Source organism: Gadus macrocephalus, chromosome 6 (assembly GCF_031168955.1).
Source record: "Gadus macrocephalus chromosome 6, ASM3116895v1".
Taxonomy (NCBI): Eukaryota; Metazoa; Chordata; class Actinopteri; order Gadiformes; family Gadidae; genus Gadus; species Gadus macrocephalus.
In genome coordinates this window covers 15,307,820-15,323,136 of record NC_082387.1, presented here as the reverse complement: position 1 = coordinate 15,323,136, position 15,317 = coordinate 15,307,820, and the positions used below count along the sequence as shown (strand labels likewise).

The 15,317-nt window shown below is 44.8% G+C and overlaps 2 protein-coding genes across 3 annotated transcripts in view; both read left to right on the top strand.

The window, feature by feature from the left end:
• cltcl1 (clathrin, heavy chain-like 1) overlaps nt 1-9,500 on the top strand; it is a 28,179-nt gene extending 18,679 nt beyond the window's left edge. The window contains exons 24-32 of one of the 2 annotated variants that reach the window (XM_060054390.1): nt 1,387-1,662; nt 2,134-2,283; nt 2,376-2,507; nt 2,850-2,960; nt 3,313-3,483; nt 3,860-4,081; nt 4,657-4,677; nt 7,141-7,216; nt 7,505-9,500. In XM_060054390.1, coding sequence (XP_059910373.1) covers nt 1,387-1,662; nt 2,134-2,283; nt 2,376-2,507; nt 2,850-2,960; nt 3,313-3,483; nt 3,860-4,081; nt 4,657-4,677; nt 7,141-7,216; nt 7,505-7,626 — 1,281 coding nt within the window. In that variant the 3' untranslated portion in view covers nt 7,627-9,500. The remainder of the gene's footprint in view (nt 1-1,386; nt 1,663-2,133; nt 2,284-2,375; nt 2,508-2,849; nt 2,961-3,312; nt 3,484-3,859; nt 4,082-4,656; nt 4,678-7,140; nt 7,217-7,504) is intronic. The other variant, XM_060054391.1, reaches the window with a different exon arrangement.
• A 286-nt stretch (nt 9,501-9,786) lies between these two features.
• si:dkey-178e17.1 (tricarboxylate transport protein B, mitochondrial) overlaps nt 9,787-15,317 on the top strand; it is a 16,492-nt gene continuing 10,961 nt past the window's right edge. Inside the window, exon 1 of the mRNA XM_060054392.1 lies at nt 9,787-10,355. Within this exon, the coding sequence (XP_059910375.1) occupies nt 10,244-10,355 (112 nt within the window). The 5' untranslated portion in view covers nt 9,787-10,243. The remainder of the gene's footprint in view (nt 10,356-15,317) is intronic.

Below are 15,317 nucleotides of genomic sequence, written 5' to 3'. Positions count from 1 at the left end.
ACAAAACGGGGCTGAAATTGGCGTACGTGACTTTCCACGCCAAGGTTGTGATCTATTAAAAACCAACTTGACGGGAGAATGTGCGCAGCCCTAAGCAAACTCTGGCCCATGCGTACGCATGGTTTGGAGGAAAAGGAGAATTGGCGACACAGATGGTGTGGTGGTGAACTGAAGTCAGACAGAAGAATTGTAGAGTGAGAAGAACGATTATGTTTTATCATCGCCCTACATAAATTTAATCCCACATAAATGTAATTCAACCCGTATCATGTGTTAAATCTATGTAATCAGAATAATTTAAATCAACTGCGTTATTTCTCAGTTATAACTCCAGAAACATCTCATTGGAACAGAAATAAAAAATAAACCTCTATATGTAATCCCGTCACTCCATACTGTCCACTGACGGCGCGACTGCATGGAATAAGCATCTGCCAAACATGTGTCAATAACATCATATTTTTATGTGACACTGTAAACACATAATCAAATGTCAATTAAATCCCAAGTGTGGAAAACCAAGCCACACTTCTCATCACAATCGTTGTCCGTTACTCTTGATGCTTTTCATGACAAATCAGGCATTGAAAAGGGGTTATGTTCAAGAACATTTTATGTGGGTGATTACAAACTGATTATCCAAGGTGTTCTCGGTCAGTCTTATCTTATTACCTTAACCCTATAAATACAGAGGTGAGCGCCGTGGTAATGCTGCACCATATGGCACTTCTGGCGGACCATGCAAATGGCAGGATTCGGAGGGAGAGGGTCTATAGGGACCATAACGATTTATTGGTAGGCTACATAAAAATATGTAACTTTATGTCAGACCACTTCTTTTTTAATTCTGGGACTGTGCGCTCCGTGCTACTGACAGAGTTCACTGCTGCAGCAACATGTTGCCACTCACTCTGCTTTTTGTTGTTGGCGATTCCAATCCCGTGACCGCCGAACAAAACTACTTTTCGGGCCTCCATCTCACCCACAAGTGTCTCCACTTCAAACTCCGTGAAATTTCGCTTTTTTGCTTTTCTCAGTACTTCTGCCATTGTTTCCGACAAGACATAATACTTGCATCTGAGTCTGTTTTATATGCAGATCGCATTCATGAGGTCATTTGCATTTACCATTTATGGTTAAAAAGGGGCGTGTGCAGGGCGGAACGTGAAGCTGATTCACACTTGTAGGCAGTGTGTGATTTATAAAGCAAAGATTGCGTACGTTGTGCGTACGCAGGGTTTTATAAATCGGAATATTTTTTGGCGCACGCCAAACTTGGCTTTTGGGCGTACGTACACTTTTAGTAACGATCCCACGCACAGTTTTATAAATGAGACCCCTGATGATTCCTCCTGAAAGAGTAAACAACCCAACGCGTCTCCCCAGGTGTGCTTTGCGTGCGTGGACGGTGAGGAGTTCCGGCTGGCCCAGATATGCGGCCTGCACATCGTGATCCACGCCGACGAGCTGGAGGAGCTCATCAGCTACTACCAGGACCGGGGCTACTTCGAGGAGCTGATCGCCCTGCTGGAGGCGGCGCTGGGCCTGGAGCGCGCCCACATGGGCATGTTCACCGAGCTGGCCATCCTCTACTCCAAGTTCAAGCCCCAGAAGATGAGGGAGCACCTGGAGCTCTTCTGGTCTCGGGTCAACATCCCCAAGGTGCGTGGGTGTGGGTGTGGGTGTGGGTGTGTGTGTGGGCGTGGGTGTGGGCGTGGGCGTGGGCGTGGGTGTGGGTGTGGGTGTGGGCGTGGGCGTGGGCGTGGGTGTGGGTGTGGGTGTGGGTGTGTGTGTGGGTGTGGGTGTGGGTGTGGGTGTGTGTGTGGGTGTGGGCGTGGGTGTGGGCGTGGGTGTGGGTGTGGGTGTGGGCGTGGGTGTGGGCGTGGGTGTGTGTGTGTGTGTGGGTGTGGGTGTGGGCGTGGGTGTGGGTGTGGGTGTGTGTGTGGGTGTGGGCGTGGGTGTGGGCGTGGGTGTGGGTGTGGGTGTGGGTGTGGGTGTGGGTGTGGGTGTGGGTGTGGGTGTGGGTGTGGGTCTGGATGTGTGCCGCCGTTATTTGTGTGTTTTATACGTGGTACTGATGTCGGACGGCATTGCACATTCTTACTGACCCGGTGTTTGTTGCCATGACTTCAGGTGCTGCGTGCGGCAGAGCAGGCTCACCTGTGGGCGGAGCTAGTGTTCCTCTACGATAAGTACGAGGAGTACGACAACGCTGTCCTCACCATGATGTCACACCCTACAGACGCATGGAAAGAGGGTCTTTTCAAAGACACCATCGCCAAGGTAACGTGCGGTGGAAGTCGCTCGTCATAGGTCAAGCTGTGTCTTGGTTACTTCTTTCTAAAACGTGTGCGTGTGTCTCTCTGTTTCTGCAGGTTGCCAACGTGGAGTTGTACTATAAATCCCTCTCATTTTACCTGGACTTCAAGCCCCTGCTCTTAAACGACCTGCTTGCTATCCTGTCCCCGCGGCTAGACCACAGCCGAGCTGTCACCTTCTTCTCCAAGGTAACGGACACGCGTTAGATCAATTATTTTATTTTATAAATTTTTTTAAAGGGATACGCCGTTTCGTTTATTCAAAATGAAATGCCAGTCACAACACCACAGGGTTGTAGTTTGTCCACAAAAACACCAATAATTCAGCCTTACGTTCGGCGCTGTGACTATGACTGTTACCTCTGATGCGCCTCTGGCACAAATATATATGAGCGGACGCTTCTGGGTGGGTGGTCCGCGCAGCGGGAAAACCCACTAACCCCTTTTTATGGTTCACCTTTGACGTTGATGGTTTTCTTTTATGACTGGTTTCCTGTTTGCCGTGGTGGTTGTCATGGCGCTGGTGCTCAGGTGGACCAGCTGAAGCTGGTGAAGGCGTACCTGAGGTCGGTGCAGAGTCACAACAACAAGGGAGTGAACGAGGCGCTGAATGACCTGCTGACGGAAGAGGAAGACTTCCAGGTGTGTCCCCTCACACCTGCTGCACAGCCACAAAATTAAGATAATTCAATTCAATTTATTTGTATAGCCCCTAAACACGTTACAGTCTTAAAGCGCTTAACAGGCCAAATATTTATGACAGAAGATACAATTATTCTGATATAAACGATTTTGTATGAATTAAATCGCTCGTATCAGCTTTATGCCTTATCTCTGTCCTGAATTTTCTTGGGGCCTCCGTGATGACTCCCGCGGCCACTAGGGGACACTGATGAGCATACACTACCAGTGATACACACGCCCTGTCCCTGGGGTCGTTTGATCATGAACACTAGGTCATTTGTTTTGCCTTTGCCTGTGTGTGATCTTAAAGGGCTTAAGGGCGTCCATTGACGCGTACGACAACTTTGACACCATCGGACTGGCACAGAGGTTGGAGAAGCACGAGCTGATTGAGTTCAGGCGGATCGCCGCCTACCTCTACAAGGGCAACAACCGCTGGAGACAGAGCGTGGAGCTCTGCAAGAAGGACAAACTCTACAAGGTACCAGGCCTGACCTCAACATGGCTACTACAGGTCACATCTAGTTCAAGGGTTAACCGCATTTCCAGGTGCCTCCAATAGGTGGCAGTGTTAGTCTTTTTTGCATTGACATACCACACTTCTCCTTAACATCCCATCAGTAGTCCTGAACTAATAGAGGATGACCACATTTAATGGTGCTGTAGGTAATATTTAACAGCGATAATTGAATTTGTATTAGTTGGTAAATCACAGCCATCTGTCGGCTATTAGTGAGTGACATGCTCTGTGAAAATTGGTTTAGAGTTGACTGCACACCTGCATGGGGATGGTTTATTCCCCAGTTTATTATTCCCATATTACAAACAACGGGTTGATCATTCTGAAATTTTCCCAGGATGCAATGCTGTACGCGGCCGAGTCAAAGGAGGCCGAGCTGGCCGAGACTCTCCTCCAGTGGTTCCTGGAGGAAGGAAAGAAGGAGTGCTTCGCCGCCTGCCTGTTCGCATCCTATGACCTGCTGCATCCCGACGTGGTGCTGGAGCTAGCCTGGAGACACCAGATCATGGACTTCGCCATGCCCTATTTCGTCCAGGTCATGAGGGAATACCTCGCTAAGGTGGGCGCCAAAATCCCTCTCTCTTTTTCTTTCTTTCTCTCTTAATTTAAAATTTTATTCTATCCCTTCTCTCTTTCTTTTTGTTCGTTCGTTCATTCATTAGTGCGTTCTGTTTTTGTGTTCGTTCGTTCGTTCGTTCGTTCGTTCGTTCGTTCGTTCGTTCTTTCTTTCTTTCTTTCTTTCTTTCTTTCTTTCTTTCTTTCTTTCTTTCTTTCTTTCTTTCTTTCTTTCTTTCTTTCTTTCTTTCTTTCTTTCTTTTGTCTCTTTCTTACACTCCTTTCTTTCTTTTGTCTCTTTCTTACTCTCTCTTCTTTCTTTATTTTGTCTCTTTCTTACCCTCTTTCCTTTCTTTCTTTTGTCTCACTTTCTTACCCTCTTTCCTTTCTTTCTTTTGTCTCACTTTCTTACTATTTTCCTTTCATTACTTTCTTTCTTTCTCTGTTGCTCTTCCTTTCTTTCTCGTAATTGTAAACATTGCCACAAGAGAGCTAATGACTTTGGAAGGAAATGGTTTCCATCAGATGTGATTTGCTCCTTGAGGTCATGCCAGGCCCTCTCTTTGCGTTCTTTTCCAGGTTGATCAGTTTGCTGAGAAGGTGACGGTCTCTGGGCCAGCTTTTTTTATACCTCTTTTGTGTTTTGTTTTTCTAATTCTGTCGTTACTTATCCCAGAAGGATTCTAATTGACTTTTATAAGACTAAATATACAACAACCTAACTTAGGCAAAGGTTTTAACTCAAGTCCTGAAGAAATAAATATATATGTGTGTCTGTGTGTGCGTGTGCGCGTGCGTGTTGCTAGTTTTAGATTCAGGCACTTGCATGTTTGTGTACGCATGTCTTCTCTGGTTCCCAGAGAAGGCTAGTTCAAACAAGCAAAGCACTTCAAAGTAAGCAAAACATAGAATTGTAATTGAATAATGGTTACAATTTGCAACATTCAGACGACAAACACTGACTGTATTTGAAATAGCTCCCTTGTGTGGACTTGATGATAAAGCAGTAATTACACATAGCTTTTCACCATGTCACGCCATAGACTCCCCATCACCACACTACTCTTTGTGGGGATTTCGGTTCTACTCTGTTACATGAGCCGAGGGTGGGATGTCTGCATGCTCAGGACTTGCGTGGCCCCGAACCTTAAAGACTCTGCATGTTATAGTTCCTCAGAACAAGATGTCGCCCACTCACATCTAACCCTTTCCTCCTGGTGTTTTTCTCTTTATCTTTAATCTAAAAACAACAACTCTGGTCATGGATAGATGTTTCCTGTAGTACTAGTAGTATGAGTAGTACTGAATGTATAGATTGACGTGTGAGGTTAGTTCCCAGATGTACAGCATTACAACACGGTACTAGATAATTTGGCTGATTGTACTTTTAGGAGGGAAATATAAAATGAGATTTAAAATATTTTGATCCCAGACGAGAAATCTGGGAGCCACAACAGCAAGTACAGGACAATAGTAGAATAAAAAAGAGAAAATCTACAAAAGAGATTATACTTAAAAAATATTCAGAATAAGTGTAGTAGAAAAGTAAATGCTTAGATAAATATAGAATATAGACCATGATGCAAACCTATGAAGAAGATGGATGAAGAGAAAGGACAATGCTTGTAAGATGGAGCTCCACCTTCTTCCAAGTGTTTCCCTATAATAATGGTAGTGCATCTGTACTCGCCTGAAACCATTAAGGACTGAACACCAAGCCTGACAGTCATTTTTCTCTGTGCAGCGCTTTTTAGCTTCCATCAGTTGTAGTCATTGATTTTTCCTTTTTCCAGGGATCTGCCTTGTCTTATAAATCCCAACAGCCTGTTAAGGCTGTAACCTTGCAGGCAACTTCTGTAGCCCCGAGGTTAGAATCTCCTGACTTCTGTTAGCTTAGCCTGTAGTTTCACCCTTTGAGCCAGAACCTCTGGCAAAGGGAGGTCTTTCATCAGGGATCTCAGTGGATTCTTTTTTAGTATTACAGTCAATAAGAAATCATAACAATTATTTTTATTTTTATTCTGATTGCTTTCCAATGAGTATATTTTTCACCAAATATGTCATAAACTTTAATCTTTCAATAACAGATGTGCATTTAATTGGGTTAGTATCTGTATTTGAAACATTTAATTTGACATTTAGAATTTTTCCTGGATCCCAACCATTGTTTAGCTCTTTTATCTGTACTGTCATTTGTATTCCAAGAGCACAGTGCTTGAAAAAACTACCTGGATTATTTTCAGAATTTCACAATGGTTGCCACATCACCACCCCATAAGTAAATAGAAAGGCTTGTCGACGATAAACGCACCACACAAGACCGCACTTTTAACCCTGTTTATAACCACCCAATTACATCTTACTTACAACAATAAATAGCATGCATGTGTGAGCTAGCCTATGACGCTCATACACACAGTAGGTCTCCGGGACTCTAATTTAACCATGGATACATTGAATAAAACTAATCCTACCCTGGGAAAAAAATCCAATCCATGTTCTTAAGAGCACTAAACCAATAGATTTTTAACCAAGCCACTCAACTCTCTTGCAAGCTTTAGTGAATAGTCTGAAACCGTTTTGCATGGCATCTTTAAGGTAGTATACGTATCGTGGACTGTACTGTAGCACTGCTATTTGTTGTTTGAGAATTGTATACTGACTGTGTTGTATATTGCACTGTATGGTAGGGCTGATGTTTTTACTATTTTTTGCCCTAGATGTAAAATGTCAAAGATAGGTATTCTGGTTAGCAACTTGAGTATTATAACTGATTACCACAAATGTCAGTTAATTATGATTTTAATTGGATTCATATGCTGGAACCCTACCCAGGAACCATCTTTTATCGCCAATCATTTGTACTGGCATGTCACATCTTCCCCCCTCTGGAATGTAATTAATACTTCTTATAAAAGACAAACCGTAATAGGTGGTTGTTAAGACGCTTACAGGAAACTTTGTTTTTAACATGGTGGACCTTCTCCAACTTGTCCAACTGATTATTGTCCGATTTCTCACCTCATTCTGTTTCATTTTGTTTCCTTCTCCCTACGCCTTCAGGTGGATAAGCTGGAGGAGCTGGAGAGCCAAAGGAAAACTGAAGACGAGGTCACTGAGCCCCAGCCAATCGTGTTCGGTACGTCACACCGTCCGCACGCCAGCCATTTGTACGATCGTTGCTAAGGAAACCACAATGTTAATTTATGTCGCTCATCACCCTTTATGTCTTGGGTTACACGCTCGACATCTGCCGGGACATTGGGTTCTATCGTCAGCCTGATTTTATGGGATTTAATTTATGGATGAAAAGATGTTCGATAATGTTCAAAGACAAATCCGTCAACGTGTGTGTGTGTGCGTGTGTGTGTTTGTGTTCGTGTGTGTGTGTGTGTGTGTGTGTGTGTGTGTGTGTGTGTGTCTACAGGTCAACAGCTGATGCTGACCGGGACCACGCCGGCTGCTGTGACTCCCCAGGCGCCCTACCCAGGCTACGGCTACGCCGCTCCGGGCTTTCCTCCTCAGCCCGCCTACGGCTTCAACATGTAACAACCTGTCACCTAACCAGTGCCCCCCCCCCCCCCCCTCCCACCCGAACAGCCACCCACCCTCATGTCACCGCTGTGAGTCTCCCACATTCCCTGCTAGATGGAACTGACACGCCACACCTGGGCCCCCCTCTCCCCATTACAACATCACACACTTTACTCGACAATCCTGTTCCCCCCCCCCCCCCCACCACCGCCCTCCCTACACCTCAGTTCCCATTCCCTGCGATGGTGGAGCGAGGTCTGAGCTGAGCCGTTGCAGCCAGACAATATAAAAAAAAAAATAATAATAATACATTATAAACAATAACACCGCATGATGTCGCCTCTCCGCCCCCCGAGACGGAGGAAGAGGAGAAAAAATAAAAACAGAAACAACCATATACCCAGGAGAGGGTTCATGATGTGAACCTCTCTCCCCATCCGGCTCCCCCCCTGTTCCACAGAGACTTTATCCCCCCCCGCCCTCCTGTCCCCTTCATAAGGAAACAGCACTGTTGAGAGACTTGAATACTGAGCAGCCAGGGGGGGAGGGAGGGAGTGAGTTGGCGGGTGGGTACGGCGGTGTAGCGTCTGTCCCTCTCTCACGGAGCCCGGCGAAGGCCTTCTACTTCCATGAGGTGGCAAAACTGGGTCATTCTTTTGTTTGTCGTTTGTATTCACAACTGCCCTGTGTCTCAGATCGGACGGCTACTGTGCAATAGACCTTTTATTTGTTATTTTTTTTGTTATTTTTTTCATTGTTTCATTTCCGTTTTGGGATTGTCTTTCTTTTTTTTGCAATAGGTACTTTTTTTTTTTTTTTTTTTTTTTTTTTCTCTCTCGTGTGTTTGGAGTGCAACGCAGTGTACGTTCACAGAGGTTTACTGGAACACTAGAGGGGTCTGACGGTCGCTCTACTGTACTGTATGCGCTGGTGTTGCCTCTGAAGCAGCACTCGTTTGGTTGCGTTGGGGAAAGCGGAGAGACACTTCATGAGACTCACCCGCTCACCTTTTCACCTCTGGTCAGAACGGGAGCTGCTGCTACTGCGGCCGGTCCTCCATTAACCTTTTTACTGGAATGTAAAAGTCTTGAAGAAGGTCAATGAATGAGGGATGTTGATGAACGAGAAAGAAGGAAAAAAAGGTGAACCATTTTAAAGCAGAAAAAAAATGACAACCGTGAAACAAAAAACTACTATATGCTGTTGTCTGTGCATGTGCTGCCAAACTATATTGCTGCAACAAGGAGCACAATTTCCATGTTATACTCAAAAGTCTATCAAGTATTACTAATGTTTCGTCTGAGAGAACCTCGAAGCTCATGAACTTCCTCCTCACTCGCCTAACCGAACGGTGACGAGACGCACCAAGCAAGCAGGGAAAAGATGAACCAGGGGAATGTAGTTCACACGCTTAAACCCTGGTGTCCGTTTGTTCAAAAATAATAATTATTGTACTGAAAGCAGTGTGTAATTTAAGATATGTTGAGATAACTAATCAAATAAGTCAAATATTATGAAATACCGTATAATGTATTGTCTATAGAGTATTGTAGTCTTAAAAAATGCATAATGATTTTTTGTAAGAAAAAGTACAAAATCCCAAAAAGCAGGATACAACCAATAAAAACGCTCCAACCAGCCTATGGTTCAGTAGATCTTCTTCCTCTCCAGGCAGCCAGTGCTTTAGAAGAGCATTTTTGTTTGTGGTTTTGTCATCCATGTGTCCACTATAAGCCTGTAAATACTTTGCCATAGCACCATCGTGTCAACTTTTGGATCGATGTTCCCAAGACTAGAGCGAAGCAGAAAACCATTTAGCTGCTCCACAAGCCCTTCCATTATCTGCACAAGTCATGCATACAGAAAGATAAATAAAAGTTTACACACACTGTTGTCTGGTGGTTATTATGGGGCTTATCAATACATAAAGCTTCTATCCCCTACCTAAAATAACCTATTTTTTAGGGAAATAGTTTTGTAGATGACCCTACCAAAATGTCTGTGATCTTATTACTAATGTCTGTGATACTGTATTGGTGTTTCATCGTTCCACTGATCAGTTTGGACCTGGGCTGTCACTTTGGTAACCTAGATACAAGACCTGATTGATGGTATCTGTGAAAGCCCCTCTTCCAGAATCCCCCGAAGGGCGTGGTGCTACTGTTCGGACCAACATTATACAATCGATGGCCGTGAAAGAAACGACCAGATGTAAATTTATATTTGGGGATTTCTTTCCAAGCGGATCATCCAAGAGCACTTCAGAAGACGTGGATGTTAATGAAGAGAGAAGGAGCGATACGGAGAACCAGACCGCTGCGCCCCGCCCATCTCCTAGTGGGGAAACAAAAGTGGCCAGTCTTGCTCTTCCAGCCACACGTTTACTTAGCAGCTTGAATGCCAAGCAGATCCAGATTCCAGAAGCTGTCAACAACACACAACACACAGGTCAAAACCGGATTCTGCCGATGTAGCTGGAAGCGTCAAGGACCAACGTCATTCAGGCTGAAACTCGCCAAGCGCACCGGAATCCCATGTGTTGCGCTCCCTTGTCTACTTTAGAAATAACTTGGAAGTAGACAACAGCCAGTTCAAACAGTATTGGAGTTATTTTGTGAAGTTGTCATTCAGCATGCAAGGTAATAACACGTTTGTGAGTCCATTCCACCGACCGCGGTGTCTGGCGGCAGCGGCGCCGGGAGGGAAAGCGAAATTAACTCATCCGGGAAAGGCAATTCTAGCAGGTGAGTTTGTCTTGCACATGTTTAGATGGAAGTTGCGTTTACCCATGGATTGATCTGAATGAATGCGGACCAACGCCCTTAAAGACTATTTGTCTTCCTGATTACAGACTTCACAACAATATTTTCGACACACTTTGTTTTAGTTGTGTGGTTTTACAAGTGTCATGGTGGTTCAAATGGGCGTTATAAAGTCACTATACACTAATACCTAAATGGAGAAAGTAGAATAGGCTCTCAATAACGCCTTTGCCTTTTTGTTTTTATTAGTGTATCGGCAGAGCACTTAGTCAAGGTCCATGTTGTAACCGTATACACAAATCTACGGAAGAAATAGCAGTCAGAACAAAATAGCTTTGCACCAATATAGGCTACATAAAAACACTACATAGGCCTATGCTTTTTATTGATTGTTTGATTATTGAGTGACGCTTTTTTAGCTGTTACATTAGAAATTATAGCAATTATGGTAATAATAGCTTAAATATAGGGATGGAGAAATCCTGAGAGCAAAACATATTTAAGATGCAATAGAAAAACAGATTTTCTTAATGAGTGACCTGTGTCTGCTGACGTCATCATTCATTTGATAAGGTCAAGTGTTTCTCCACTGAATGATATTTGTGGAGTAAAATAATGGCACCCATTCAGACTTTAAAAATGCCACATCATCTTGTGAAGTTCGCGAATAGCTCCAACTTACTCTTATGTACAAGGCCCTATAATTAGGAGAAGTATATCCCTGTAATTATCCTTGCATCCAGTTGTTGCTGGATTCATTTTTGATCCAGGTCTGTCGTGTTGTATTGGCGGACCACCTCCACCCTAACAGAGAGTGGACTGTTTGCTTGGCTCTGTAGACCACAGCAAAGCCGTTACATACATTCCTGTGGCAGGACTGACACATTTTACCTGCAGAAATATACAAAAAATACATGACTGGATATAATAGGTAGGATCGATTTAAGCCTAAAATCAGTTTCTTCCAATCTAAACGGAATATGAGGCTGTTTCATTCAGTCATTCATGTATCCTGCCACATCTCCTGATGCCCTTCCATTAGCCAGGGGGACGTGGGGTGAGCTTCCTCCTCCCCCTTTTGCTCCACGGGACGGGGCTATGCGCTCTCCTATTCCTCGTCTGTCATTTAGCCTCGGATCAACTCTGTCGGCCCACATCACAGCGTTTTATATCCATCGTGTGGTTAGAAGTGCACGCTTGTGTGTTGATTTAGGGAGTAGCTCTAACGCTGGGCGCTGGGCTATTACTGGAAGTCTCGAGTGCGCTTGTCCCGCTCTCTCAGTATACAGCGAAGAAGGATGCTTTCATTTCCCCCGGCGAGCGCAGCCAGTTAAATGGTTATTTTGTGTCCGGCGTGACATATTGTCGCTCTGAACTCCCAGGTGGTTGTCGAGGGAGTCGGCTTGTTTGACAGCTCATGAATCTCAACAACTCATGAATCTCAACAACGCTTTCTCGTCTGAGAGACAAGCTGTTGATGTATCTGTGATTTTTTATGTGTACAGCGTCATATACCGCTTTATATATTGCCTCATATACATCTTCATATTGGCCTACTGCTTCATATACAGCTTAAAATACATCTTAATATTGGCCTATTGCTTCATATACAGCTTCTTCTTAATTGACTGCTTCATATACAGCTGCATGCTTCACCGACAGCTTCATATAGCCTACTGCTTCATAAACATATGAATGTACTGCTTCATAAATAGCTTCATATACCGCTACTGCTAAACCTTCTGCTTCATACACATCTTCACATACAGCTATCTAGTTAGAACCCGAGGGAGATTAGGAGGGGGGGTCTGGCTGGACTTAATGGTGGAAAGGTTCCTATCTGCTCCATCCTAGACACTGGGTGGTGGGGGAGACACTCCAATAGCCAGAGGTTATGACCAAAATGGAAGAATGGAGGTTGCAGGACCCTCCTCTCTCGTCTATGCAAAGGCCTGAGGGAAACATCCGCCTAATGCTCTTTATTTACCTTCTGTGTTTTGCCCCCTTGCTTGACTGCTATGGCAGTCATTCATCGGCATGCAAACCAGTTTAACATTTGGTACTGAATCATCAGCATTCTTTCAGCAATGTTCAATATAGTATTGGAATTAAGCCAGCAGCATACTGTTGAACACTCGTGGTAGAGACTACACCTGGGACCCTGGCGGGATTGATCTCATGCTGACAGGGACACACATTACATCACTATCCAGGCATCTGGGAAACAGCTAGACTTTGCCACCTGCTAAAATGACACCCGTGAGAAATTCTGCATCCAAAACACATTGCAAACAATTTGAAGGAGAATATAATATTGCCACCACAGAGAGAAATCACTTAAACAAGACAATTAGAGGGGTTGGTTGGTAGTACTTTTCCAATTCAAGCTTCAAAACTTGACAATGAGTAGATCACTATGCATTCAAATGACAGTTTCATTTGAATGCATCTCTCTCTCTCTCTCTCTCTCTCTCTCTCTCTCTCTCTCTCTCTCTCTCTCTCTCTCTCTCTCTTCTGCCTCTCTCTCTCTCTCTCTCTCTCTCTCTCTCTCTCTCTCTCTCTCTCTCTCTCTCTCTCTCTCTCTCTCGCTCTCTCTCTCTCTCGCTCTCTCTTCTGCCTCTCTCTCTCTCTCTCTCGCTCTCTCTCTCTCTCTCTCTCTCTCTCTCTCTCTCTCTCTCTCTCTCTCTCTCTCTCTCTCTCTCTCTCTCTGTGTGCTGGGGGCCCCCTCTAGTGAGCCAGCCAGTAGTGAGCTCTAAGTGGGCTGTCTCCTCACGGCCTCAGAGGACAAATCAAAGTGTGTAATACGGTGCACACTGTCACACGCTCATGCCGAGACGCTACACATAGTGGACCTATTTCCTCCCCTGCTGACTCCACCACCTGTCAAGAAAAACAGTTGAGGTGCTGCTTGTGTAAGACACTGCCCCCCCCCCAACACCCCACCCCCTACCCTCTCATCCCCCCACAGCAAATCTCTTCTTGTTGTTTTACTGTCGGCATGGCAACCTCGGATACCTTTTTGTATTTTATTTTATTTCCTTTTGCGCCGTCATTGGCGTTGTAGTGATACAAAATGAACGTACATCACGCGGTAATGTTCCTAGAGGAAAGGCCGAGAAGTGGCATTGAGATCCAGACGATGGTGTGAATGTGTTTTCTGTGATGAACAATGTCATAAAATGTTAAAGGCTGTCGAGCCACAGACTTAAAGTCCTCTCTGTGGATTGCAGAGAGTGTGTGGACATTCGTGTCATACCTGCAGGGGGGGGGGTTGTTTACTGCCTGTGAGCACCAGGAACATGGGATTATGTGTTGTCGCTTTCAACCGGGCGGTCGCTGTGTAGACGGCTAAGGCTCCTGAAGACTATGTCTGTCTGTGATGATTACTGCTATACAACACACTCTTACCAACCCTTACTTTCCTATGTTTTTAAACCTTCATTACACTAGAAAGCTGTAAGATGCTAATGACCACGTTTTCATGTTAAATTAATCTGCATCCTTCCTGGGAGACGAGTGCAGCAGTGGGGGAATCGTGGTTTCGGGCAGAGAATGCCTAAAAGGCCAAACGATAGATGAATAATTCCTTTTTAATTCTCAAAAGGAAATGAGGAAGCCGTGTTAATCGGGCCACAGTATTTGAAGTGCACACACACATACAGAGCAATCCTCTGGCTTACGCTCTGTGTTTAAACGTAACGACCGTAGACGTAACACATCCACTCCAGTTTCTTCTTCCCTGCATTCACTCAAGCCCCGAGGGCTAATAAGATAACATCATTAACGTCTGGATTAATAATGGATTGATTCCGAGACAGGGTTCTTATTAATGAACACATACACACACACACCTACAGAATTTACTATGACGCACCGTTCCTCATAGGAAATGACTTGGCTCGATCAGAGCTTCAGGGCCCTAGTCCCCGCTGCCGCCCTTTCTTTGGAGTTTGCATATTCCCCGTCTATTCATACGGGTGTGTGTGTGTGTGTGTGTGTGTGTGTGTGTGTGTGTGTGTGTGTGTTTATGTGTGTGGTGGAATATAACAAGCCGTAACCACTGTGTGAAATCCAACATTGCTATTTCACACAACGTGACTGGAGGATGGGTGGAGTCAGCCAGAATAGGCCCCTCCCCTCTGTGACAGACCAGGAAGTAAATAATTTGCGGAGGAGTTTGGGGAGAAATAATCCACACAGTGGAGGGGTCGGAGACTTAGGGCGCACTCACACTAGGCAAAGTTAGTGTGAGTGCCCCCCCCCCCCCACTGTAGCGCTGCCAAGTGCTCACACTATGCAATCTCAACTGGGCCTGAGTACAGTTGCCTGTTGTACATACGGTTGCGTATCTGTGCATATGCGCATGTCGGCTCATTAGCATCTGTACCGTGGTCTGAGCACACCTCTCCGAAGTGTACTGAGGCCACGGAACTGAACTGTACTTGAGTACGGATGGCGTGCTCCGATCTAGACTTTAGGGGGAAAACGAACTCGGGCAGGGTACAGTTGGCCTAGTGTGAGTGCGCCCTTAAAGCTTCCATACTAAAACATACGCAATATATTTGCATGGAAAGGCTTCCAAAGCAAGCTAAACTGTTACAAAGTGAATACTATTTTCAGAGTTTTTCATCGAGGAGGATGTTTTACAAGTTTTAATGTGTGACATTATGTTAGATTTATGCAAATCATATGCAAATCAGCAAATCATATTATGTTATGATTTGCTGCTGTTATCTCTTGACATTTAAGCACACCAGTCTAGCGATTGAGGAAGTAATGAGTTCGTCGCGTCTAGTCTTTCAAACGTGAATTGAATCAGAATGTATTTCTTTTGTTTTTAACCGGGTAATGAATTGGGTAAGTCAATTTAGTTCCTTGATTACCCAATTGTGTGTCTTGCGAAGATTTAAGTAACACTTCTTCAATCCTTGGTCTGCACCTTCT